This window comes from Canis lupus, chromosome 18, assembly GCF_003254725.2.
Source record: "Canis lupus dingo isolate Sandy chromosome 18, ASM325472v2, whole genome shotgun sequence".
NCBI classification, from domain to species: domain Eukaryota; kingdom Metazoa; phylum Chordata; class Mammalia; order Carnivora; family Canidae; genus Canis; species Canis lupus.
Genome location: NC_064260.1, coordinates 55,051,403 through 55,078,136, shown reverse-complemented (window position 1 = coordinate 55,078,136; position 26,734 = coordinate 55,051,403). Strand labels below are relative to the sequence as shown.

Below are 26,734 nucleotides of genomic sequence, written 5' to 3'. Positions count from 1 at the left end.
GGACTACTCAGGACTGCTCTGAGGGGCCCTCGGAGCTGCCAAGGGGCTTGGCGGAGGCTCGCGACCCTCCCTCTGCTGCACTCCCTGCCTTCCGCCCACAGGGGCCCTCAGGAACTGTGGCTCCTGCCCCATACAACCCCCCACCCAAGGAACTCAACCTGCAAAGCCTCCCCTGTCCATCTTTTCCTATTTCCCTGGAGAGCCCCCCAGCATCAAAGGCAGCAGGTGCTTCCACAAGAGCCCACCCCACTCCAGTTCGGGCACGAGTTTTTCTCCCAAGCTGGGAATGGGGGGTTGAGCTGCGGTGCTGGTTTACCACCGGGGGCTCGGCGTGAAGTTGCCCCACCTCTCCGAAGGTCTGGAGTGAATGAGCAGGTAGCCTGGGGGAGACCGAGACAGCCTTTAATCAGGGAACCTCAGGGAGGGACACGTGATGGCTGGTGGCACAAGCCCAGGGGAATCCTGGGTCCTCTCAGACTCCCCTCCTCTTGAGCAGGATCCTCAGTGGCCCAGACCTTCTTCAAAAGGCTGGCCGCAGTGTCCAGGGAGGATCCTGACCGTGGAGAGGGCCGATTGCCTGTTCTCACAGCACATTCCAAATGCTTCTTGGGGACAAGGCTGCATGGGGCCATGCAGAAGCGAGCCCCCTGGTGTCAACCAGCCTCATCCGCCCCAGAGCCTCCCTACCAGCCCCAGGACCGCTGGCAGTTTTCTCTGTCCGGCGTGTCCCACGCAGAGTCCTGATCTGGAGGCCTGCTTAGCTGGTGGACTCCTCCTCCCGTGAGGTCCCCGCAGCAGGCCACTGAGGGCTGGAGGTGGCCGAGGCTACAAGGGCTGCAGAGAGTCTGGCAGTGGCAGGAGAGAGTCTGCGAGGCCTGAGGAGAATGGCAGGGGTCTCTGAGGGGCTGGGGGCCCTCATGGAATGGACTGAAGCTTCAGTCAGGACAACAGCAGGTGAAGAAGGCCTTCTGGACAGTGTCTGGGCCCCAGAGAAGGAGGATGAGGGCTCTGGAGTAACAGGAGGAGGCCCAGGAGCCCCAGGAGAGACTGGAGGTAGACTGGAGGCTCGTGGAGGGATCAAAGGCCCTAGTGAGGGCTGGGAGGCCCCAGGCTCCCCTGGGAATGTGCCCCTGGGTCCCAAAGGGGATGAGGGTGAGGTGTGGGCTCCTGAGGGGCTCATGGGTGAAGTCTGTGTGTCAGACAGGTTCGTCCTGAGAAGTTGGAGGACACGAAACACTGGCTTCTGAGCCAACGCTGCTGGGGTGCCTGGGCACGAGCTACAGTTGACCGGGGCCTCTGCATCTCCACGGGGGCTCCGAGCTGCTTTGCCCACCTCCACTGCCTTTCTTTCCAGGGAATCTAGAGAGAGGCAGAGGAAACAAGATGCACAGTGGCTCTGTCAGATGGCCAAGGCGGCTCTGGGATGAGCTGCACTGGGGACAGAGGTCTCTCTGCCCTGGCCAGGACCAGCTGGCCCCTGCCTCCAGGGAACACCAGAAAGGAACCATGAGCAGAGGAAGGCAATCCGCCAAAGTCACTCTGCTGGGCATTGGCCATGTGACCTGGCACAAGGCATGGAACTCTGCTGGGCTCCTGCGTCCTCTTCTGTAAAATGGGCATCATAAGGACCTGCAGGGCCACTCCAAGCATTGAATGAATGGTGCATGGGAATCTCAGCCTAAACCTCGATGTTAACAGGGGACTTTGGGTGATAACCAGGTGTCAGTGTGGGAGGCTCGCTGATTGTAACAAACATCCTATCTGGTGCAGGACGTTGATCACAGGGGAAGGCTGGACCTTCTGCTCACTTTTGCTGGGAATCCAAAACTGCTCTCGGAAATAAAGTCCATTGAAAAAAAAATTTCTTTTTTAAGTCTCAGCCTGGAGCTGGCACATCATTAAGGGCTTGATGCATGGGAGGAGAACAAGCAAAGGAAGAACCTAAGCAAAGAGAACACGGAGAGGGAATAAGCACAGAAGGAAGAGTACTGGAGAAAGGTATGGTCAGGAGGAGACAGAGGTTGTCAAGCCCAGGAAACCTAGAATGATTTTATATTTCTAAAATCATCCCAAGAATGGTCGCCCAATTCTGGATATACTGAAGGCACTGGATTGTACACTCCAAGCCTGTGAGTTGCATGGTATGTGAATTATACCTCAAGAAAACTGTTACTTTTATTAATTATCAAAAGGAGGGCAGCCCGGGTGGCTCAGCGGTTTAGCGCCGCCTTCAGCCCAGGGTGTGATCCTGGAGACCCGGGATCGAGTCCCACATCGGGCTCCCTGCATGGAGCCTGCTTCTCCCTCTGCCTGTGTCTCTGCCTCTCTCTCTGTGTGTCTCTCATGAATAAACAAATAAAATCTTTTTAAAAAAAGTACAAAATAGCCACAATGAAGGTAAATTATGGACATGTTAAATCAGAAAAATTAAACTCAAGACACAAAGCACAGAATTGGCAGGAGTATGAGGAGCCAGCTACATCAGGGGGAGTTTCCTGTTTCCAAGGAGCCCCATCTGGTGATGCACTGTCATGCTTAAGGAGGTCCCACACAGCTCCCAACACCCCACGACCCAGTACTCCACCTGCTAACCACAGGGCCCCAATGCAACCCATAAATATTGAAAAATAAGTTGTCTGACCCAAGATTTCTCACAGTAGGTCCATTATGGATGGAAAAAGAAGAAGCAAGAAACTACCTAAATGTCAGCTTAAAAGTTAACGGGTGAGCAAACCAGACTAAATGGGAGCTTTTGACAACAGGTGGCCGTGGGCCTCTGTCAGTACCTCAAAACCACATGCTACAGCAGGTTGTCCACATCCTATTTATACCTCTGCCAAAAGATTAACGTGCGTGGCCACTCATGATGGAGAAAGACAAGACGAAGATGATGGTGAAGACAATGTAGGAAAAAAAAAAAAAGACAATGTAGGAGCTGAAATCATCAACTTGGGGCACCTGGGTGCCTCAGTGGTTGAGCATCTGCCTTCAGTTCAGGTTGTGACCCCGGGTTCCTGGGATCGAGTCTCTCATTGGGGTCCCCACAGGGAGCCTGCTTCTCCCTCTGCCTCTGCCTCTACCTCTCTCTCTCTCTCCCTCTCCTCTGTGTGTGTGTGTGTGTATGTGTCATGAATAAATAAATAGAATATTTAATAAATAAAAGCATCAACTCCGGGCTTAAATCTGGCTCTACTGCCCATCCGTGGTGTGACCTTGAGCAGGTCACTTCATTTCTCTGTGCCTCTGCTTCCTCATTGGGAAGACTGAGATGATAATAGGACTGGAGTTGCTGTGAAAAAGAGCCTGGCACCTAAAGAGTATTCACACATTAGCTATCACTTTTCTGCAAAGTTGATTCATTTCCTAAATTGTAATTAAAAAATAGAAGAGGAAGAAAGCAGAAGAGATTAGGAAAAGAAGTAAAGAAGGAAAAGGAGGGATCCCTGGGTGGCGCAGCGGTTTGGCGCCTGCCTTTGGCCCAGGGCGCGATCCTGGAGACCCGGGATCGAATCCCACGTCGGGCTCCCGGTGCATGGAGCCTGCTTCTCCCTCTGCCTGTGTCTCTGCCTCTCTCTCTCTCTGTGACTATCATAAATAAATAAAAATTAAAAAAAAAAAAAGAAGGAAAAGGAACAGCAAATAAACACACTTGTCACAGTGTGGCATCGGGAACACTGGATGAGGATGAGCAAGGCCGGGCACGGGCTTGTCCTTAATACAGGCTGGCTGTGTAATCTTGAGCAAAACCCCTTCCCTTCCTGAGCTTGGGTATCACAGTTCCAGCCCCTTATAAGTTCTAGGTTTCTGGGAAGAAGAGCAAAGTGCAAGAAGCCCGTGGAGAGGCTCCAGGACCCAGAGGCCTGCTTACCTGGGCAGGAGGAGCAGCAGTCCCCAGGGGGCTCAGAGGGGTCCAAGCAGGCCAGCTGGCAGGGGACCTTCTCACAGCTCACCTCTCCCAGCTGCGGAAGCACAAGGACACACATGAGGCAGCCCAGACCATCTCCCCTCCTGAAGCAGCACCCCCACGCATCTCTTCCACCCACAGAAAGGTCCAGGGACAGAGGCTGAAACAGCAGGGCCACTTTAAGGAAACCACAAACCTGAAGGTGTTCTGGCAGGTATTTAACGTTGGGCAGGCAGGCGGAAGGTGGGCTTACACTGGCTAAGGGGACTCAGAGTTTTGCAAAGGGACAGAAGGCAAGAAGCAGTGCCTGGCGGGGCAGCTTCTGACTTGCCAGGCCCGGCTTACCTGGCACGTGCACTGGGTACAGGGCTCATCGTCCAAGGTGAACAACTGGCCATTCACTACCTTCCTTCCCTCATAGTTGCAATCTGCAGGGCAGAGGAGACGGGGCCATGAGAGCCATGGCGTGCCCAGGAGCCTCAGATGTGGGGCAGCGGGTCCCACTCACCTCTGCACACCGGGCAGCACTCTCCGTCGGGGTGGAAGGGGTAGGTGCAGGTGATGGGGCAGTCCACGGGGGAGCAGGCCACTGAGCCCAGCTGCACGACACAGAAAACATACAAAGCTCCTTGTTCTGGGCAGCTGATGGGGCGCTTGGGAAGGGCCATCACAGAACCACCGAGTGACCCTCAGAGCCCCCATGGGTGGGGGAGATGCTCACTCAGTTAGAGGCTATCTCCTGACAGAACGCAAACCCCACAAAGCCAAGGGCCTGGCCACACCCATGCAGCGCATCTGTGAACAGGCCCGAGCCGAACAAATCCATGAATAACCCAGGAAAGGTGAGCACCGTAAACCAAGGAGAAAGAAGGAGCCTGAAGTTCCCTGAAGCAGGTGAATGAACGAGGCCACTCAGAGGCCAAGATGTTCACTCTGAATCTCTCTGATCCTATAGATCTTGTCCTCTCCACGCTGCACGCACCGCCAGCCAAGAAGCTCCACTGGCATCAAATGTCGCCAGCATGATAAGCAATAGGGACTCCCCCCCCAACCCCATTTTCCAAATCCTGGGTGATATTAACAATCTCACATGCTTTTTCAGGCTGAGAGGCAGCCTGGCTTAGGGGCAAAAGTGCACTTCCAGGAACACAGGATTTAATTCTTGGCACTTCAGCTGACCAGTCTTGATCCTGATCTTGAAGGAATGACTTTAGCTCTCTGTGACTCAGTTTTCCGACCTTAGCAGATGGAGATGACAGTGGCACATACCTCATAGGATTCTCCTGAAGATTAACTGAGCTCTTGCAAAGACAGGGCGGAGAGCCATGCGGCACACAGCAAGAGCTCTGCGACGTGAGTACACTAAAGATTCCAGCACAGACCCTGGGCTTGAGTCCCTCATCCACACCCTCAGGGAGCACTCACACATTAAGTTACAAGGAGCCCCCAAGATGCCCCCAGAAGCAGAGGACTTTCACCAGGCAGGTCTAAAAATATTTCTCTGGCCCTGGATAAAGATTCACCCTGAGGAGGGCTGGAGGGAGCCAACTTTCGCCGTGACCAGAGTGACCTTCCTCTTGGAGGGCTCTGGATCCAGGGGCTGGCGTCAATCCCTGGGTGGTTTCCACAGACAGGGGGTAGGTCTGGGTGGTCCGTACCAGACAAATGCAGCTTAGACACGGGTCCTGCACTGACGGGAACGTCTGGTTGTTGTAGAAGATTCTGCCCGTGTAGGTACAGCCTGCCAGAGAGAGCACGGGGGTGAGCGCCAGCCAGGCAGGTGGCTGGTGACCAGGCTCCTGCCAAGGGTGAAGGTCTGAGAGTTTTCTGCATTGCAGAGGGCAGGCCAATTGCTTCCCCAGGCAGTCATCCCGGGGGTTTAGGGAAAGGACAAAACACAGGTCTGGATTGGGTGCTGCCTTTTTTTTTTTTCTCCCTGGATTTAGCTGAAGGATCAGAGTGTCTCCACTTCCAGGGAAGAGAGCATTTCCTTCTCTGCCCCTCACCGGGCAGGATCAAGCCAGAGGGACTAGGAGACACAGTGCCCAGGCACCACAGCCGTCCTCTCTGCTCCCCCACCCTACCCCTACTCAGCCAGTCCCCACCTTCCAGGACATTCCCCCACACCTCTCCTTTTGGCTTCCCCAAGCCCGCCAAGGCCTGATCTGAGTGCTGCCACCTTGATGACATTCATCACAGCCTAGTAAGTATGAATGCAGGTGAGAGCACAACAGGGACATACTTCAGAACATTTGTATGTTATTCGTTAGATAGGGATACATGTTACAGATGTGTGACATAGAGATAGAGCTACTTATTTCATGAAAAGAGATTCGGAAAACAAACCAAGAGGCTAAAAGTGATAAGGGGCCCTTTTTGAATTGTTTTTATTTTTGCTGTCTGCATGTTCTTCAATAAAATGCTACTTCTGAAATCATGAAAAAAGAGGACATTAATATAAAAAAATGAAGCGTCATTGCTATGTTCTCTCGCTGCCCACCAATTGTTTCACAGGTACGGTTCCTTTGTCACCCCGCCCAGGCTATAAGCTCAGCATATCTCTGTATCTGCTTCCAGCACCCACACAGGGCCTGCCTTGGGCAAACTGCTTTACGTCTCTGAAGCCCTCATCTGTAAAACGGGCTTGCCCTGTGCGGCAGTGGGGATGAAGCCTGTGTGGCCCATCCTCTGCATGGAGGAGCCTGGTGCAGGGTGATCCCAGATGCGCGGGGGCGGGAGGGGGGGAGGATCCCCACCGAGGGGAGCAGGGGTGCTATGCAGAAAATCACCTGCAGAACAGTCCGGGCAACACTGTCCAGGGATCCGAATTGGGTGAGGGCAAGAGTCCACGCAGTCTGTCCTCTTACAGCTCACTGAGCCATCTGCCTGAAGGAAGAAAGAACTTCACCAAGACCCCACCTGTAACATCAGGCCCTGTGCCTCCCTGCCCCATTCCACCCTTCTAGCACCATCCCCAAGAAAGGGCAATGCTGTAAACTGGCTGAGGCTTGCCCAAAGGGCTCCATGATGTAGCTGGGAGGTTGGGGAAAGGGGTGGGAGCCTTTCATGAGAACTCCCCTATCTAAGGAGTAGGAAGGTCAGAGCGGGGTTTTGGTCTCTGTGACTTCCTGTCCCTCTCCAGCAGCAGCCAGAGCTCACCACCACCCCATCCAAATTCTTCTCTCAGCCATTCCCTGGAACCCTCGCTCACCCCAAACCTATGGAGTACAATAAAATCTTATTTTTATAGAAAGCTATTCCACCAGAAATGTCTATTTCAGAAGACAAAGGCACCACATATGGTTTCTTTTTTCTTTTTTTTTTTTTTTTTGTTCTCAAAGAATCTGAACATCGATGAAGGTTTTGTGTTGCTTTCTCATACTACGAGTTCTCTGGATCAGTCATCGAGGGGAAAGGCGGAGGATGTGCCCTCCTCCCACCTGTAACTCTGATGAAATGTTTTCAAGTTTTGCAAGGGTCTACGGCTTTTTAACAAATGCTGCATCTGGGAGACACTTGAAGGCTGTGCCTCTCGAACACCAATGTGCACACGAGTCACCCGGGATTAAAATGCAGATCCTGAGTCCAGACTCTGCGTGTCCAGCAGGCTCCAGGCATGGACCTCGTTTTGAGAAATAAAGCTCTAAGATCCAAGGGACTAAATGCTCTTCTAAAGCAGAGAAGAATGCCAACGTGTACCTAAATGATGAGCTGCAACAATAGCGTTTCTCAGTAAGTGGCTGTGTTTGCATCTGGGTCCACCTGACTCTCACACCTGTGCACCATATCCTTATCCACTTCAGATGAGCTGAGGCCACAGATTCAGGCTCGTGAAGGAAACCCTGCAGTATTGCAGGGAAGCCCTGAACCCCAGAGCCTCGGGCTGTCCTGCTCCTTCAGTTACCCATGCCTGGGGAAATCCTGCTCTTGGGACCCCTGACTCCTCACAAGCAGTGGGTCACACCCCATTCTGTACAGATGGAACCTGCCAGCATAGGAGGGAGACAAAGGGCGGGCTAAGGCAGCCCAGCTTCAGGAGCAGCAGGGATGCCTGGCCAGGAGGGCCTGGTCAGGGGTGAGGCAGGGACAGCCTGGGGGAGCAGCCGAAGGCATGCAGGTTGCCATTCACCTGGCAGATGCATAACTCACAGGGGTCACCAGGAGACCAGATCTGTCCAATCGGAAACTCAACCCCGTTGTCATCGAGAGAGCAGCCTGGCCAGGGGACAGTGAGGGAGAAAGGGCAGGTGGGCACAAGTGCCAAGGAGGCCTGGAACACCTGCCAGACCTACAGCACACCTCCCCCCACACCAAGAACAGCTGCTTCCACACGTGCCTGGTACACACAGCAGGCTCACACAGACATACGCTTACCTGCAAAACCATAAACATATACATTTGTACACCGGCACACACACACTCACAGACACACACGCACGGATGCTGGGGGCCCTCACCTGTCATGGGTGTGGACTCCCGGCAGGTAAAACAGCACTGTCCAGGGCCCAGCCACCACTCCTCGCGGGGGCAGTCCAGTTCTGGACATGGTGTGAAGGAACATTCCACCTCCCCATTCTGGAAGAGAACCGAGGGCACAGGCCAGTGAGGGCAGCTCCCGGGGCCTGGGCCATCTGAAAGCTAAAGAAGAGGCTGGCTGGCTGCTGTCCCCCTTCTAAAAGTGACAAAGAATCTCAAGGGAGGGGATGGAGGAAGGGGCAGGAGGAGGCCGGGAGCACGTTCTGAGATGTCCTGTCTGTTGAGCTGGGGGCCCCTGCCCACCCGGGCTGCAACTCCTACACCTCTTCCCCTCACTTCTGCAATAGCCTCCTGCTCTCTCTCACTCCAGTCTGCCCTCACTCTGCAGCCAGAGAACGTTCTCATGTACCAATGTGATCGCATGGCTCCAAACCTAAAGTCCATCAGCAGCTCTGCCAAGTCCAGAGCCCTCAGCCTGGCCGGCAAAGCCCTTCATGACTTAGTCTGAGGCAGAGACTATAGGGCCCCCTCCTCCCCAAGATCCCTTCCCCCAAGTCCTACCTCTGGTTAACAGGGACCGAGCCCTCCAGGTACCTGGACGGTTCCCTCCCGGGCACTGCACTCCCCGGGGAGCAGAGAGAATGCGTTTAACTGACGATGCCCAGCTCCCTGGCCTCTGGGCACACCCGTCTCTGCCGTGCACCTCACTCCAGGGCTCCCTTCCCTGCCTATCCTGCTTCCCTGGCCAGCTTCTCCTGAGAGCATTCAGAAAATCACTTACGTGAGAATCCTGCACTGAGCCCTGCTTCTCAGATCCCAACCCAAGCACCATCCCTGTTTACAGCCTCTTCTCTTGCCTGACGCCCACATTCTGCGCCCCAGCCAGAGGGACATCTTTAGGCCCTTACAACAGGCCATGACAGAGGGAACTGGGGCTGTCCTGTGTCCAGCTGTGTCCTCAGCGCTCAGCATTGCTCCAGGCACACAGTAGATGCTCTATAAAAAGCTCTGCAGCAGGGTGACCTTCAAGGAGACTGTGGGCCGGCCTTGGTGAAGGCAGGTCCCGTTAATGCCTTTGCTGCCTCAGTGTCCCTTCTGCCACGTGGCAGCTCCTATTCTCCTGGTCAAGGCGCGCTAGGGAAGTCCTGTGCCTGGCCCCCCTCCTGCAGCCACTTACCTGGCAGACACAGGTGGTACACTCGTCACCACCCCCACTGAACACAGCTCCGTCTGCATACCACCGGCCGTGGAAATAGCATCTCACTGCAGAGGAGAAAGGGAGAGGCAGCTCAAGGGCTTTGGGCTGGGGCAGCTACAAAGAAAGGGGAACAGTGGGCAGCGGGACCCTCGGGAAGCTAAAATGCTCCCACCATGCTCCACAGCTTGCCCCGCTCAAGGAGCCAACCACTCCCCTCCAAACCCTTGATGAAAACTAAGCTGTTGCTTAAAAACTGATGGAGAATGAATCACATGTAAAATAATGTCCTTAACCAAAAAAAGGGAGGGGACTCCCCAAATAACTAAAGAGTAAGAGAAAAGCAGAAATGAAAAAAGACTGCCCCAGACACCTAAGGCAAGGACTGGGACCTACGCCACCCCTGGAGGCTGGGAGGAATCAGTGAAAGCCTCTCATCTGAAGATCTCCTCTCCAACCTCACTCCAATAAAACAGCCCGAAAGCTGGCTTAGTCAGACGCCCCTGGGTTCAAATACCAGCTCACAACTCACTAGGGACAGATTTGGGGCAACATACTCAATTTCTCTAAGCCTCAGTCTTTCCATCTGTAGATCGGGGTTGATAAGAGATGATAACAGTTCCTACTTCATAGGCAGTATGTTACTATTAAAAAAAGTCTTAGCTAAAAATAATATTTAAAGGTTAAGAAAAGCATTTTTTGTTTAAAGAACACCAGTTTTGTAATTAGTAGGCTTGATTTCAAGTTCTGTTCTGGTATTAACTGGGCAGTCATCCCTGACCTCAGTGAGCCTTGGTTTTGTCATCCATAAAATGGGGCTGTGAATAGTGCTCCCTCAAGGCTGAGCCACACAAATGCAGTGAGACCAAGGGCTGGCAGGCAACAGCACAGAGCCATCAGGGAACATTCATGATGATGATGAGGTCATCCCAGGAAAAGAGAACCACATTTTAAACAAAGGACAAACTCGTTAGTGGGGAAAGGGAGATGCCCTCCCAGTCTCAAGACAGAGCCATGCCAGGAGTGGACTCATAGCCCTTCCTGGCTGTGTGGAAGGGGGGGCAGGGCACTGGCTGGGCTGGGAGCCCAATCGAGCTTCCAAACAACTGTGCACATAGTAGGTGCTCACTTAAACTGGCACTTTGAAATGCTTCGCTTGATCTGAGTTTCCGAAGCAAAAATCAATCTCCTTCCTCTGCTCCACTCACCCTGCTCCCAAAATCACACCAAAAAGCAAAATCCTCCCACCCAAAGCCCGAAGAGTCACTGACCTGGAACACAAGTGCAGCAATCTGACTTCAGGGAGGTCTGACAGGGGCCGGGAGGACACTCTGGGGAGATGCAGGACACATTTCCCGCCTGAGGAGGGAGACATGGTGGTGGGTGGGGGCAGAGGTGGGGAGGAGGAGAACTAGGTCCTACACCCCATCAGCTCATTCCCTACTTCACACCATCCCTCAGGTCTCCTGTGCAACACCAACGCCTCCTAATGGAAGCCATCCCAGGGATCCCTGGGTGGTGCAGCGGTTTGGCGCCTGCCTTTGGCCCAGGGCGCGATCCTTGAGACCCGGGATCGAATCCTACGTCGGGCTCCCGGTGCATGGAGCCTGCTTCTCCCTCTGCCTGTGTCTCTGCCTCTCTCTCTCTCTCTGACTATCATAAATAAAAACAAAATAAAAAATAAAAATAAAAAAAAAGGAAGCCATCCCAGACTGCTGAATGCCACCATGGTGACACAAGGACAGTGTGCAGGGCCCCAGGCCCTAGTGTTACATCCTCCTAAAGCATAACAGAAGCTCTGGAAGGATGCCAGGGAGAGGCGAACAGAGGTTGCTCCACCACTTCCCTGTGCATCTGAGTTTTGAACCAGGTGACTCTACTGGCTATTCAAAGAATTAAATTTAAGACCAGATTTTAAGTGCACCTGGGTGGCTCAGCAGGTTAAGCATCTGCCTTCAGATCAGGTCCTGATCCCAGGGTCCTGGGATGGAGCCCTGCATTGGGCTCTCTGCTCCACAGGGAGCCTGCTTCTCCCTCTGCCTCTGCCTGCCACTCCCCATGCTTGTGCTCTCTCACTCACTCTCTCTCTCTCAAATAAATAAATAAATAAAATCTTTAAAAAAAAAAAAAAGGTAAACTCTAAAATTTAAAGTTAAGGCAAACTCCTCTCCCCCTCCCACCAGCCCCCAAGCCAGCCAGAGCTGAGCTATAGTGTTTGCTCCTTCACTAATGAGTCCTGAGATTCTGGCCAATGTTCGTCGCTCACTGAGCCTCGGTCTCCCTATCTGTGTGATGAGCTGGAAACGACCCTTCCATCGGGGATTGCTGAAGATACGGGCCACAACAGGATCCATGAAAGTGCTCAGCCACTGCACATGGGCCCCCATGTGTGGCACCCAAGGGGACCTCGGTACAGGGCGGCGCTTGCTGTCTATGTGCCCTACCCCCTGTCCTGCGGCCTCTGCTGTCACCACCAGGCCAGTGATGGTCAGAGGACGGCAGTGAGGAGTGGTGGACAGAGCCCAGGCCATGGACGCAGACAGACCCCAGCTCACATCCCAGCTCATGCCTTGGTCTTTTCATCTGTAGAAGGGGCCAGGAAAGCTGACCCAGAGGAGCTGCCAGGAGCCTCGGGTGAGGCAACAGAAGAAAAGCCCCGAGCCCTGAGCCTGGAACTCGCCAAGCACTCCTAGTCGAATCTGTGTGACAGCACCTGGCAGTGTCCGGAACACAGTAGGTGCTTAATAACTATTCTTAGAGAAACGAATTTGCCTACAGCAAAATAATCCTCTTAATAAGCTGAGTCTGGTAACAAGCCTCCTCCCTCCCAAATGTGGATACCTTTGTGCTGGCAAGTATTTTGCCTGGAGAGGAAAACAGCCTCCCTGGTGGGAAGTTTCCGAGGGAGTTTCATCCCCTCCCCTTCCTCGATGGATGGATCCTGTTTGCCTGCTGGCTCCTGGCTCCTCAGACCCCCACGCCTTTAAATGTGACAGGTTCCGACCAAAATGCACAACCTGGGAACTCTCCCTCCATTTGACAAGCTCACCTTTAACATCGGATGTTTCCCTCTTCCTCTAAAACCCCCAGATGGTTAGGAAAATACCCGCAAGGCCTTGAGGCTCTTGTGATGCTCACCAGGCAGACACAGACAGTGCAGTTCTCGTTGGGAGGGGAAAACACGTCCCCTTCGGCTCGAATGACGCCACTATGAAAACAGCCTTTGAAAGACAAACAGGAGTGGAGGCCTTAGACATCTTCAAAGTAGAGGAAGCCTGAGGTCTCATTACTCTTCCAGGCATAATGTACCTAGAATCTTCTCTCACCGGCCTGGATGCCCAGGAGTGGCAGATCTAGAAACCCAGGACTGTGTGGTCCTAGGACCCCTGGAGAAGTAAGCAGGAGATACCCACAGAAGATGGCCTAGGAGAGGGTCCCATTCATGTCTGTAAACCCAGAACTCTATTGAGAACATGGCATTTTATTCCCATAAGGCAGGAAGGCCAGTCAGGCATGCCTGGGTTCCAAGCCCCGGTCTGTCCATTCCGTTACCTGAGTGACCTTGGGTATGTCACTTAACCTCTATGGACTCAGTTGTTTTTATTGTGAAATGGAAACACCACCATGTGCCCTTCAGGGACCTTGGGAAGATCCACAGCCTCAGATGTAAGGTGCCCAGGCATTCACATTCAGGGCTCAGGACATAGTGGGAACATGGTAAAAGGTCATGATTATCATTAAGTCTATTCTCATTCTAACCCTTTGGGAGATGTCTTTGCTGCTGCTCCACCTGCAGCAGCCTCAGCATCTTATCACCAGGAGCTTCAGAGAACACAGAAGTTTAGGCCCCTTCCCAGATCTACTGAATGGGAAGCTGTGTCTTAATAAGATCCCAGGGATTCCTGTGAAGAGCAAGTTTTGAGAAGCTCTATCCAAGGACTCGTTAAGATGCAGGGTCTTTATTGTAAGCAGATTATGGGAGTAAATTGGAAAGGGGGACAGAATTTACAAAGAACGACTCCTCTGGCTGTAGAGGGGAGATGGGGGAGGGGACGGGGACCACTGGGTTGATCTGGAGAAACTCAACGAATGAATGAATGAATGAAGCTCAAAGAGAACCCACAGATGATGAAAAGTTCCCCTGAGGGATATCACAGCATAGACCAGTGGTTCTCAAAGTGTGGTTCCTGGACCAAGACATCAGCATCACCTGGGATCTTGTTAGAAATACAAATTCCCAGGCCCTGCCCATACCTGATAAATCAGAAGCTCTGGGGGTGAGGCCCAGGAATTACCCTTCAGGTGATTCTAATGTACCCCACAACTGGAGGACAGTCTTTCAGCCACAGAAGGACTAGGGAAGGGAAGAAGTAGGACCCTGTGGGGAACTCACAGCCTTCCCCAGACCAGCTCCCACCTGCACACGACGGACAGCACCCCCCATCTTCAGAGGGAATCGGGTGGGAGCAAGCAGCTTCACACGTCACCTTTTCACAGGTCACCTCCCCATTCTGCAAGCAGAAGCAGGAGTTCCAGCCATCACAAGGCCCTGGATGCCAGACCAGGGCACCCCCAGGGTCTCTCCCACCTACCTGGCACCAGCACTGGAAACACCCAGGCTCTGTCCAGTGGCTCCCCGATTCATACATGGCTCCCAGGTGCCAGCAGGCAGAGGACCTTGGTGCCATCTGTGTGGCTGCTAGGCCCCTGGGCAAGGACGGGGTCACCTCCTGTAGTTGTGAGGGAGGCCCGAGGGTCCCCGGGAGGGAGGCACTAGGTATAGGGATAGGCACTAGGGTGGCCAGCAGCTGAGTTGGGGCAGAGGACAAGGACGTGAATGGTACAGGGGTGGGAGAAGGCAGGCTGGTGGTCCTGACCCCAGTTCGGGGCCCCGGAGCCCCAGAAGGGGGACTGTGTCCAGGGAAGAGGGCAGGCCGGCCTGCCTCTGGGAGCAGCAGAAGCATCTTGGGTGGGTGCTGCAGGGGCTGCAGGATGGCCGATGGGGCCAGAGTGGCTTTCGAAAAAGCTGAAACAGAAGCACAGGTGTCTCTTGAGGGAGGCAGTGGCGGCAGGAGGCAAGACAGGGGTGGGGGCGGGGGGTGTCTGAACAAAGCTCCTCCACCACCAGTCACTGAACGTCTCTGGGCCAGTTTCTTCAGCAGCAAAACGGGTCTAATACCACCTGTTCGACCCAAGACCGCAGGGAGGGCCACAGTGATGATCACACAAGGTGGATGGAACAACACCACAAGAGCCAGCCCAGTGACAAGTTGGGAGTAGGTCCCCTGCTCCCCACCCAGAGGTGGCTTCCCAGGAGGGGATGCTAAGGCCTGGGATGAAGGAACAGCCTGGGGAAAGCTTGCCATGAACTAGAAAGAACACGTTCAGTATCTAGATGACCTTACATGCATGTTAATAGGCACACCACTGAGGTATGGCAGTGAGCTGACACGGCACTGTCCAGTGTCCCTGGGAGCCCAGGTTCCTAGGACTCCTGCCAGTCACATGCTCCTCTATCGTTTGTTTTTCCTTTTTACCATTTGAAAGAAAACAAAAGGGTTAGGGAAACAGTAAAATGACAAAGGATGACGAATGGATAAAAAAAGTGGAAGCGGAAGTGAGGACGTGATGAGTTGGAAATAACAAGATGACCTGAAAAAGAACCGATGGAAAAGGAAGAAGGCGGGAGTGGGCACAGGGTGGGCGGGGGTGGGGCCAGGGGCCAGGACGGCAGGCTGGTTGCTCACCTTCACAGGACACGCGGTCAGCTCGGAGCCTGAAGCCAGGTCGGCAGGTACACAAGAAGCTGCCCACGGTGTTATGGCAGGAGTGGTGACAGACTCGCCTTTCCAGGGGCCTCCGACACTCGTTTACATCTGTAGGAGAGCTTCGCTGCCAACAGCTGCCTTGTTGGGGCTGCCGACCCCTTTTTCCTCCATCCCCGAGCCCAGAAGCCTGAGGCAGTCTCCTCGCCATGTTCTCATAGGGTCCATCCCTGCCTCAGGGTATGGGACGTGACTCAGATGTCTAAGAGGGGCTGAAATCTACGGCTGGTTCCCTTGGAAGGTTCATACACCCAGTCGGCATTTAACGGATGCACCAGGGACGCATCTCCCAGCACTACTAAGGGCTGGTTACCTGCTGGCTGGTGGGGATGAGCCCTGCTGGGAATCTCACCTCCAAACCTTCCACCTTCCCACGTGTAAGTAGGGGATAGTGTGGCCCCCTCTGAAAAAGAGTCTCAAGAATCACTGCACTAGTCAACGTAGACTGTGGAACAAATACCAAACTCCGCCAGAACAAGGTCTGTTTTCAGGCCCATGGGACCCCCACCTTCAACTCATGAGCCAAGCTTAAGCCAAACATGCCAATCCCTTTCTGGAAATTTCTGCTAATGGGCTAAGAAAACAGGGGTCTCCTTCTAAACCAGAGGAACCAAGACATAACATGCTTTATTTACCAAGGGGAGCAAAGGCAGCCAAGAAAATGGGTGAGCAGAGAGGAATCCTTGGGGTGTATCTGGGAGAGGGGTAGAAGAGAAACATAACAGGATGAAAGTGGCATGTGGCCAGGAAAAGTCCAAGACAGGGTCTCACACGAGGAGCCACGCCAACCCCAGGGAAAGGCAGGCTCTGAGCAAAGGCTCAAGTGCTTACAGGCTCCAGGCGGCCAGGAGGTCCGGACCGCTGGCCTTTCCCTGTCCCTGGGCTCGCCCTGCCCATCTTTCTGATGGGCAGCCTCAGTATGAAGACAACAGGGTCCCCCCACCTTACCTACACAGGAATGCTGGTTGCCATGGAGATGGAAGCCAGGTCTACAGGAACACCTGTAGCTGCCTACGCTGTTTTTGCATCTCTGCTGACAGGGGGTCCCAAGGCATTCGTCAGTGTCTGCAAGGGACCAGGGCAAGACTGCAGCTCATTTCCCCATGGAGCGTCAGAGCTGTGTGCTCCCCTCTTCTTCTGTTGCCATCCCTCCCACTCGGGGCTGTGGGGGACCCTCCTAGGCCCTCTGTTTCTCACCACCCACATTCGGCATATTAACGAAATCCTCCCTGGACCAGCCCTCTTCTCTCCATCCTCACTGTCCTACCCCAGCCTGGGCTTCCTTTGCCTCTCTGATCTGGAGAAGAAAAAGGGCCTGGAGCCTCTCCTTGCGCTCCTCCCAAGCCGTCCACTACACTGCATCCGGGATATTCCGACCAAACACCCAGGCCACTCTCTGCTCTCGCAGACGCCAATGCCACCCCACAGCTCACAAGCCCTGGGCAGCCTTTCCCACATCCTTCCCTCTCCCTCACCTTTGTCCAGCCATCTTGCAAATGCACCATGTCCTTGTGGGCCTCCCTCTTTGCCCATGTTCTTTTGTCTGCCCAGAATGCCTGTCCGTCTTGTCTGGGGGGAAGACTCTTATACCTCAAAACTCAGCTTGCATAGCACCTCCTCTGTCAAAGCTTCCCCATGCCACTGTTTGAAATCGTGAAAAACTGGAAATAATCTCTATGTCCATCAACAAGAGAAGACTCAGTACACTATGGGATATTTGTGCTGCAGAGCACCAGGCGGCATTTTAAAAAGAGCAAGGGCAGGTCTGTTTGCCCTGATACGGAGAGATCCCCATATCAGCTCCATTGCTGAGAAGAAGATAGCAAGCAGAGGATCAACTGGATTCAAACCCCCAACTCTAACATGCTCTTGGGCAAGTTACTTAATTTCTTTAATCAGGAAAGTGGAAATAAACAGTAGCAGTCTCACAAGATCAGCCTGAGAATGAAATGAGAACATGCACGTAAAGTGGTCGGCGCGATGCAACTGTCAGCTACTCATCCTGTCTCTGTGAGTACGTACGTGTGTATGGACGCATCGTGGGGACAGGCAAGGAGGGCATGCATCAGAGCAGTAATAACCAGGTGCTGGGTGAATATGTTCAAGTCCTAACCCCTAATGTGATGGAGGGGGGGAGCCTTTGGGCAGTGATTGGGTTTGTTTATTTATTTATTAGTGATTCGGTTTAGATGACGTCATGAAGGGGGATCCCGCATAATGGGAGTAGCGCCCTTATAAGAACAGCCATCAGAGCTTGCTCTCTCTCCCCTGGAAAACACAGCAAGGAGGCGACTGTCCACAAGCCAGGAAGGGGGGGCCTGAAAGAGAATGGCCTGGCACCTTGACCTCGGACTTTTGGGACTCCAGAACCATTAGAATAAATTCTGTTGTGTAACTGGCCCATTCTGTGGGATTCTGTGACAGCAGCCCAAGCAAACTAAGATACCAGGCTTGGAGAGCAGGGTTGGAGCGCAGGAGTGGCAGAAAGGGTCTTGGAGGTAGCAACTTTTAAAATGTATTTTACAATTTATGACTATTTCAAACAATAGAAAATAATACCAGTTTCATAGGGAATCTTTTTCCTTATCTGCCTTAAGAGAGAATGTTTCCTCTGTAAGTAAAAGTCATCTTTAAGGGATAGGTAATTATATTAAAAGATCTCCCTCATCCTCCTCACTCAGGAGCAGACTCCTTCTCTTCCCCAGGCTCCCCCAGCATTTACCCCTCACCCCAACCTAATTCTGCCCTCCCCACCAGACCCAGGCAGCTCAGCCACGGGGGCAGGTGGAGCTAATGAAGGCAGCAGGTGATGGACTGCAGCAGGCATATCTCTTCCATGGAACCTCCCTCACCTCAGTGGCCTCCTCCATCCTGTCTTTGGCTCTCCCCTCAGCATCTCTGGCTGTATCCCTCCACCCTGCAGCACCAGTTCAGAGCAGGGGCTGGACATGCCAGGATTCGAGATGACTCCAGTGCCTCCTCCTGGGATGGCCTTGGGTGAGCCCCAGTTTCCCAGTCAGTAAAGTACGGATGATAACAGTATTGCCCACAGAGGACCATGAAATGCAGTAATGCATGGAGTGCACCTGTTGGGCTGGGTGGGGCCACGCCTTCGACTCAGAGCCTGGCCGTGGTGGCATTACCTGTCTCTGGGCCACTCACCTTGGCAGCTGTGGCGGTCGGCAGCCAGCTGCATGCCTGGCCCACACTCACACACAAACCCGCCTTCTGTGTTCACGCACTGGCCCTCGCAAGAGGAGCTTAAGCATTCATCAATGTCTGGGAAGAGAGAAAACATCCTTGCACAGACCAGTCTGCATGTGGTTGGGTTCAGGGGGAAAAAAACTGACCCCACAAGGACACTGTTTCAGGAGAAGCCTACCTTCAGCAGGGTGGAAACCACGCCGCCCCACAACACACACACACACACCCCGAGGAAGACCAGGCACCACCGGGAAAGTCACTGGCTATGAGTGAACGACCAGATAGCAGAGGTTGAGGGCTGGGCTCCTTTGTGACCCACAGAGACTGGAGGACAGAGAATAGCTAAGACAGAACCATTTCCAATGGCCCCACCACAGGGCAACCCTAGAAGGGCAGAGGAGAGTGAGCAGGAGGGCTGATCCAATCCCATTAAATGTTTATTGAGCACCACTTGTATGTGGCAGATCTGGAGGGGTGCCGCGGAGGACACAAATGTGACCAAGGCATGGCACAGACCCTCCAGCTGGCTACAGTCTGCTAACATTAAAAGCCATGGCACGTGCCCAGATGCTGGAGCCCCACCAGGTGATACATGCCCCACCGGGAAATGCCAGGCCCCAGAAGCTGGAGAACAGATGGGCAGAGGACCACGAGGCAGCAGAAGGAGGGCCACCAGCAGAGAGAGCCTGAGGAGCTTCCTCCTGCCAGCCTGGGCAGTGAGAGGCTGAAGCAGTGGGTTGAGGTTCAGCTGTAGAGTGCCAAGGAGGCCCCAAGGCTTCTGCCCAGGGCAGGGGGACCAGATCCAAGTAGTCCTTTGGGGAAGTTCAGGCCTGTGGGGTGAGGAGTGCCAGGGACAGAACTCCCCACCCCTGGCTTCATGGCATCCCCTCTCTAGGAGCCACAGCAGGTCTTAAGGACCTACATAATCTATGCCACCCACTGCAGTCTGCATCTGAGTCTCCCACCCCCGGCCCCGTGCCTGCCGGACACCTCCATCCTCCCCACTTGCTCTCCTCACAGCCAGCCCCTGGGGACCACATGAATGGCCTCTAGAAAGCCCACCCTGACTAAACCCCATCTCACTGGGATCCCTTGTGATGGTGGCCAGTGCCCCCCACCCCCGCCCCTGCCTGGTGCTAACTTTGACATCATTCTCTGGCTCTTCCAGGTCCAATTTGCCTCTGCAACAAGAAGTGTGTGCAGGAAGTGCTCCCTAGCAAACACATTCATGGGAGGATGACTGCTTCAGCCTTCCCGAAGAGGATGTGGCAATGGGCCCCGAGCACTAAGACTCCTCAGTGAGACCCTTGACCCAGCGGTTCTCCTTCTGGGAATGATGGGAGAGGCCCACGAAAAGCCTCTTTACTGCAGCGTTACTTGTCGTAGTGAAGCATCGCGGAGAACCTACACAATGGACAGCAAGTTACAGCAACCACACACACGGCCGCTAAAAATTACGTTGTGAGGACTGTTCCCCACCCACAATATAAAGTGAGAAAAAGGATGGACAAAAACTTTACGTAAGGTATAATTCCAATTTATGAAACACACAGATCTACATGCCACACACACACACACACACACAGGTGCACACACTCACAAACACATATACATCCAAGGAAAAAAGCAAAAGAAACGACTTCATTTTAGTAAAATATCTCTGAGTAGGGGCTTTGGGGATATGTCTGTTTTTACCTTCTACCCTTCTTTTATACTTTCCAAATGTTCCAAAGTAAGTTATTTTTTACTTTCATATTTGGGGAAGAAACATTATTTATACAAAGTCAAAACTCAAAAAAAAGAGAAAAGAAAGAAGAAAAGAAAGAAAAGAAAAGAAAAGAAAAGAAAAGAAAAAAGAAAAAGAAAGGCTTTCTTTCAGCTCTCTGGAAAGATACGCAAGAAACTGGTCCCAGTGGCTGCCTCTGAGAAGGCAACAGATCTGCCTGTGAGAACGCTTTTAAAATCACAAATAGCACCGTTACAAAATAATTATTGAGGTTGGCTTTCCTGGTCTTTCAAATACCAGGGTCCCAAGGGAACGTTCCGTGGTGAGCCCAGTCTCCAAGTCCTGGTTCCCTGCCCCTCTGTGGGTCTGGCTCCCCGCACTTCACTGGTTACGGCCCCATTAGGGGGTTATCCTGACTTGTCTCCCCTCGCCTGTTCAGGAGCAGGGATGGACAACAGCAGGAACCAAGCCACCACTCGTCACCCCAGCCCCTTGCTCCATTCCTGGCTCATAGCAGAAGGGACCTGTTTCTGGCCTGCCTCCCTGCCCACGCTCCAACCAGAGCTCGGCCTCGCTCAGCCTGGCCTGGCATCTCTCTGGAGGCTGTACTGGCGGGAGGGATGGAAGATGAGACAGGATGCCCACTCGCCTTGCAAACCCACACCACGCCCAGGTCTCTCACCTGTACACCTGATGCCGACAGCTGTCTCTGTCATGGAGAAGCCCACAGGGCACACTCGGGCCACCTCCTGACAGCCGCCATGGTTACAGGTAAGGTCACAGCCATACTCGCCACAGGGTCCATGGACTTCTACAATGGATCACATCCATGAGCGCACACCCTCACCGCAGTGCCAGCTGCCCCCACCTCACGGGGCTCCTCCTAAATTCTGTTGGTAAGGTGGCTCTGGAGGGAAAGACTGGAACTTAAATCCAGCTGTGCCACTTGCTAGCCATGTAACCCTAGGTGAGCCACTAACTTGTGTGCCTCAGTTTCCTCATCTGTAAAATGGAGATGAGAAGGCCTACCAAGTGGGTTGTTGGAAGATGATATTCTGAAACAAAAGCCCTGAGCCTGGAACATAGTCTCAGTGTCAAAAGAGTATTTCCCACCAGCCACGGCCCACCCCCAGTTACCTGGGCAGGTGGCTCCTTGCTCTCCATCCTGGCAGGAACAGACATTGGGAGCAATGCAGATGCCACTCCCACAGCCAAAGGAGCAGAGGGCTGAGAGGAGAAACGCAGGTGAGGGAGTGGGGGGCCGGGGACCCCAATCTGCCCTACATAGGCCAGCCCAGGGAGCGAGCACCCTGCTGTGGAGGATGTCTGGGGCACAGGGACAGGCACTTACGAAGGGTACAGTGCCCACTGCCCATGGAGGGTGCCCAGCCAGGGCAGCAGCCACTCCCGAAGCCCGAGAGGCAGACGTGGGGGCCCAGCCGGCGTCTACAAGAGAGGAGAGAGCACTTTCCAGATTTCTGTGCTGGCTGAGGGATCGGTCTGCCGTGCAGTGAAAACCTCCCAGCTAGTCAGTAAGTCAGTCAACAGTTCTTGAGACCTGCCAGAGGAGCAATGGGGAGTACCCCCCTCTCCCCCTGCCGCCAAAATGACCCAGATGGTCTCTCCTGGAGGCAAGACAAAGACAAAGGTAGGAGAGAAGAGACACCAGCTTCCGACAGACACCACATGAACACAGAGCAGCAGCTCCTTCTATCAGGAAGGTCCTTCCTCAGAAATGTACCCAGCTCAGGGCACCCAGCTCAGTGGTTGAGCGTCTGCCTTTGGCTCAGGGCATGATCCCAGGTCCTAGGATCGAGTCCCACGTCTGGCTCCCCACAGGGAGCCTGCTTCTCCCTCTGCTTGTGTCTGTGCCTCTTTCTCTCTCTGTGTCTCTCATGAATAAGTAAATAAAAACTTAAAAAGGAAGGAACGAAGGAACGAAGGAAGGAAGGAAGGAACCCAGGCCACTTGCTCCTTTACCTGGGTCTCTGTGCCCATGCACCTTCTCGGAGAGATCTATCTTACCCACCCTTAGAAGGGTAAGGTTTAGTCTTCTCCATAAGAAGAAGTACTTCCTGGGACATTCAAGTGCTTATCAATTTGCTGATTCATTCATTGTCTGTCCCCCCTCTCATCCTCTGAGGACCAGGGCTTCATCTCTTTGGTCCACTTCAGTGTCAAGAGGAGTGCCTGGCACATAGTAGGGGCTCACTAGACGGCCGTGGAGGGAAGGGCTGAGAAAGGGAGCCCGGAGAAGAGACAGAGGAGGAAGGCAGCCCCAGAGATAGCATCCCCAGGTGACATCTCTGGGGTGGGGGTGAGGGTGCCAGGAAAGGGGAGCCGGGTGAGGCGCGGCAGGCAGAAGGGCCGTGAACAAGCCTCCCTAGCCTGAAGGGACGCTGGGCAGATGAAGGACCAGGTGGTAACAAGACAGTGTGACTGGTGCCCCAGTGGGCCAGGCTTTGGGGTCCTGAGGAGGGCCAGGGGAGGTTTCCTGGCAGGACGGAGTCTGGGCCGAGATGGGCGGGAGGACAGGGCAAGCCCTGGGGGCGGAGGGAGGGGGCGGGTGCTGGAGGCAGAGGGAGCAGGTGCACGTGCTGGAGGGGCCGGCGGTGCCTGGCGCTGGTCCCGCGGGCTGGGCAGGGAGGGGGGTCCGGCCGGGTTTCAGCGGGGCATCCTGGCACGGGGCGAGGAAGGCCCTCCCGAGGGCGGCTGGCCCCGCCCGGGCTGTCCCCCCCCCCCCCCGCCCGGCGGCCCGCGCAGCGCCCACCTGGCGGCAGGTGCACAGCGGGGCCCGGCCTGGAGGGCGGAGGCGCCCGCGGCGCTCGGGGGACGCTGTGGGGCGTGGCCGGTGCTCTGGGAGGGGACCCCGGGCGCGGCGCGGTGCCGGCGCCTCCAGGGGACTTTTCCTTCTCTGACGTCGTCGCGGAGGGAGGGAGGGAGGGAGGGAGGCAGCGGAGGGGCCGCCCGGGGGGGGATGCTCCCGGCAGGCGCCGTCGCCCACTGGCCCTGCTGCGGCGGCTCGGCGGCGGCTGGGGGCCCGGCGTCCTGCGGCCACCTCGGGGCTCGGGCTCGGGCTCGGGGCTCGGGCTCGGGGCCGCGGTGCCATCGGGGCGGCGGGCGGAGGGGCGGAGGGGCGGCCCGGCTGCAGCGGCCCCAGGCGCGTCCCCGGCGGCGGAGCTGCCCCTGCGCGCCCCCAGGCGGCGGCCGCCCCGAGGGTCCCGCAGACACGCGCCGGGCCGCGGCGGGGAGGCTCCCGGGGCGCGGCGCCAATCGGGAGGGAGCACGGGCCGCCCCGCCCCGCCCCGCCCCGCCCCCGCCCCCGCCCCGCCCCCCGCGCAGGCCGGAGCCCGGGCGTGACCCGCCGAGACCCGCGGCGCAAGGTCCACAGCCGGGCCCGACGCCCCGACGCCCCGACGCCCCGACGCCGCGCACCCCCCCGCCCCCGCCCCCGCCCGCGCGGCCCCGCAGCGCCCTCGGCCTCCGCAGCGCCCCGCGGAGGGACGGGACGGGCCGGCCCCGACTCACCTCTCGGCCGCGAGCCGCCCGGGCGGCGGCCTCCCTCCGTGGCTGCGGCCCGGGGCCCCCGGCAGGAGCAGCGCGAGGCAGGCGGCGCGGAGGACCAGGGCGGCCCACATGGCGGGCGGCGGCCCCGCTGGGCTGCGCTCGGGCGCCCGGGGAGGGGCAGGGCGGGGGCCCGGCGCCGCGGAGCGAGACCAGGAGCAGCGCCGCTCGCCGGCCGCGGCCTCTGGACGAGCGCGGAGCCCGGGGCGGGGGCAAAGATCAGGGACCCCTGGGGGCGGGGCCTCACCCGGGCCCACACCCCGGCCCCGCTCCGCTCGGCGGCCTGGGAGGGCTGCGGGCGCCGGACCGAGGCCAGGGCCGGGCCGAGACGCGGGGCTCCCCGAGCGGGCGGGGGCGGGGGCGGGGGCGGGCGCCGAGGCCGGGCGCGGGGCACGGCTGCCCGGGAAGGCGGAGGCAGCGCCGCGCCCCGGTCCACCTGCCCCCGGCCAGGGGACGCCGGCGACGCCCGGGCCCGGAGGCGCCCCTTCGCCCCCTTCCGCGGCTGCCCCGGGCCGGGCCGCAGCCAGAGACCGGCGGGCGGGGAGCGGGGAGCGGAGGGAAAGCGGACCTTCCAGCGGCGAGGAGGCAGCGAGGACGCCCAGACCCCTCTGCCCCGGGCAGGAGGCCCCCCGGCCCCCCAGATCCCGCCACCCAAGCTTCCGCTCACACACTTCCAGGGACGAGGAGCTCACCTGCCGAAGGGGAGCCCAAGCCAGTTTTGCGTGACTACATTTGCTAGGAGGCGCTTTCTCTCCCGGCTAAACAATTCCAGTTCCTTTGGTTCTGCCTTGCAGCTGCCCTCCCACCGGCTACCTTAAGCTGTCACTGGGATCCCCAACACTGGTGACCACAAATGACCGCGGTGCACCAACAACGGCCTGGGCCTTCGTCTCCTCCCATTCCTTGCAGATACCAAATGTTTATTAACACAGCCCAATAGGACTTGGCTTTTCCGGCAACCGCATGATGCTGGTGGTTCATAGCGGTTTCCATTAGTGGTGTTTCTGGCTGTCAGGCTTTCACGTTGTTGCTCTTGTTTCCTGAACTCAAGCTGCTAAACCAATCTCCCTACCTGAACCCGTGCGCTTCAGTTTTCCCAGATGTTCAGATTTAGGCCCATTATCTCACCTTCTTAGTGTTTTTTTTTTAAGATTTTTATTTATTCACTCATGAGAAACACAGGGAGGGAGAGAGAGAGAGAGAGAGGCAGAGACACAGGCAGAGGGAAAAGCAGGCTCCACGCAGGGAGCCCAATGCAGGACTCTATCCCGGGTCTTCAGGATCACGCCCTGGGCTAAAGGCAGCGCTAAACCACTGAGCCAACCGGGCTGCCCTCACCTTGTTAGTCTTGATCCATCTTCAAATCTAAGCAACAAATTCTCAGCAACTAGGTCACCAAAATATTCTGTATTGTAAGATGAGTGCAACTTTCATATTAATGTTCATCCCAAGGGATCTCTGGATGGCTCAGCAGTTTAGCATCCTGCCTTCGGCCCAGGGTTCACGTGATCCTGGAGTCCCGGAATCAAGTCCCACATCAGGCTCCCTGCATGGAGCCTGCTTCTCTCTGCCTGTGTCTCTGCCTCTCCCTCTCTGTGTCTCTCATGAATAAATAAAAATCCAAAAAAAAAAAATGTCCATCCTGAGTCCTAAGGACCCTCAGGATCCTACAGCAACTTTCCTTTTTGCCTCAGACATCCAAAGGTGCACTTTCTCTCTGCACCATTCATACCAGCATTCCTTGCTGTTACTTAAAAAGTGTTTCAGTATCCACATAGTCTGGAATCTAACCCTGAATTATTCAAGAATAGGGCTAAACATAAAGGCCTTCCTTCACTTGAGCCCACGAAATCTACCACGCCAGTGCCCTTTATCATGCCTACCTAGGCCACCACTCAGTGTCAAACAGGTGCTCCTTCCCAGTCCTGGAAGCTACCCACAAATGCTCGACACAATTACACAGGACTAAAAGTCCCTTTTACACACCTGTCACACCTTGCACCATCTTTTCACACACTCCAACACACCCCAGCTACCTCCTCCCTGAACCCCACAACTCTCTGCCGTGGCCTCCAGTCCCGTCTCTGGCTCACCCCAGAGCTATGGCAGGGTTTGCTCCACACTGGCCGGTGAGCACCTGGATAGTGGAGATGCAGCTCTGTGCTTGAAGAAAATCCTCATTTTCCCCTCAAGAGGAGCTCAGGGTATTTAAGACTTAGTAAATTTCTACTGGTCAATTTCAAAACAAACAAACAAACAAAAAAACAACTTTCTAAATAGTCTCTGGCATTTCTTTCCTTTCCCTGGTTCATTTTGACCTGATGGCACTCACCTTGCTCCTCTTACCATCAGTTTGCTCCTTTTGCTTGCTGTTTGCTTTCTTTTTCTTGGCTTTTGGTTTGTTAGACCTTGAGGCTTCTCAGAGTTTGAACTCTGACAGCATCTAACTTAATATTATTCATCTTCAAGAACTAGTTTAGGCGTATGCCCTGGTTATATATAGTTCCTCCGCGTTTCTTAGCCGCTTCTGTGGCCTGTGGCTTCTCCATAACAAAAGGGACCCTCCGCTGAGGGCGGAGGATCCAAGTTGTTGTTGGCTGTAGAAAGGAGGCCTCTGGCTTCTGACCCTTCCAAATGGTCATGTGATGAGTCAGTGTTTCTATTATTCTCCCAAAGGTCCACTCGTGCAGAGGCCTGGAGTGAGTAGCTCATCAGCGCCTACATGGAAAGGAGCCATTCCAGCTGGCTGTAGCAAAGCTCCAAGGGCAACCTTTCACCCCTGGAGAGGTGATTAACGGTTTTTAAGAGAGGATGTGGGAATGTGGCAGAATGTCAGTTTC

The 26,734-nt window shown here is 55.2% G+C and overlaps 1 protein-coding gene across 4 annotated transcripts; it reads right to left on the bottom strand.

Annotated features, from left to right (window-relative positions):
- Window positions 1-386: 386 nt before the first annotated feature.
- VWCE (von Willebrand factor C and EGF domains) lies at window positions 387-26,683 on the bottom strand. 4 transcript variants are annotated; one of them, XM_035701891.2, is made up of 20 exons: window positions 26,227-26,683; window positions 21,682-21,776; window positions 21,468-21,557; window positions 21,013-21,141; window positions 18,563-18,679; window positions 16,349-16,465; window positions 15,323-15,451; window positions 14,168-14,601; window positions 13,993-14,086; window positions 12,714-12,796; window positions 10,847-10,934; window positions 9,558-9,643; window positions 8,362-8,479; window positions 8,054-8,119; window positions 6,694-6,786; window positions 5,563-5,645; window positions 4,413-4,503; window positions 4,250-4,332; window positions 3,869-3,959; window positions 387-1,359 (listed from the first exon to the last, which is right to left on the bottom strand). In XM_035701891.2, exons 1-20 carry the CDS (start codon window positions 26,241-26,243, stop codon window positions 758-760), a joined length of 2,706 nt encoding a protein of 901 aa, XP_035557784.2. In that variant the 5' UTR covers window positions 26,244-26,683; the 3' UTR covers window positions 387-757. The 4 variants fall into 4 exon arrangements, with proteins under 4 accessions (XP_035557784.2, XP_025302335.3, XP_025302336.3 ...); XM_025446550.3 differs by having other exon boundaries at window positions 6,694-6,790; window positions 8,034-8,119; window positions 26,227-26,682; XM_025446551.3 differs by lacking the exon at window positions 26,227-26,683 and adding an exon at window positions 24,587-24,842 and having other exon boundaries at window positions 6,694-6,790; window positions 8,034-8,119.
- Between the last annotated feature and the right edge of the window lie 51 nt (window positions 26,684-26,734).

Bases quoted from the DNA above. Each gene is read 5' to 3' on its own strand.
- VWCE (XM_025446548.3), bottom strand. From the start codon at position 23,968: ATGTGGGCCGCCCTGGTCCTCCGCGCCGCCTGCCTCGCGCTGCTCCTG. The intron at 12,797-13,992 runs GTGGGAGCTGGT...TGTCTTTCAAAG, and splicing joins GTGCTGTCCGTCGTGTGCAG to GCTGTTTTCATAGTGGCGTC. The intron at 4,333-4,412 runs GTGAGTGGGACC...TCTGCCCTGCAG, and splicing joins GTGCTGCCCGGTGTGCAGAG to ATTGCAACTATGAGGGAAGG.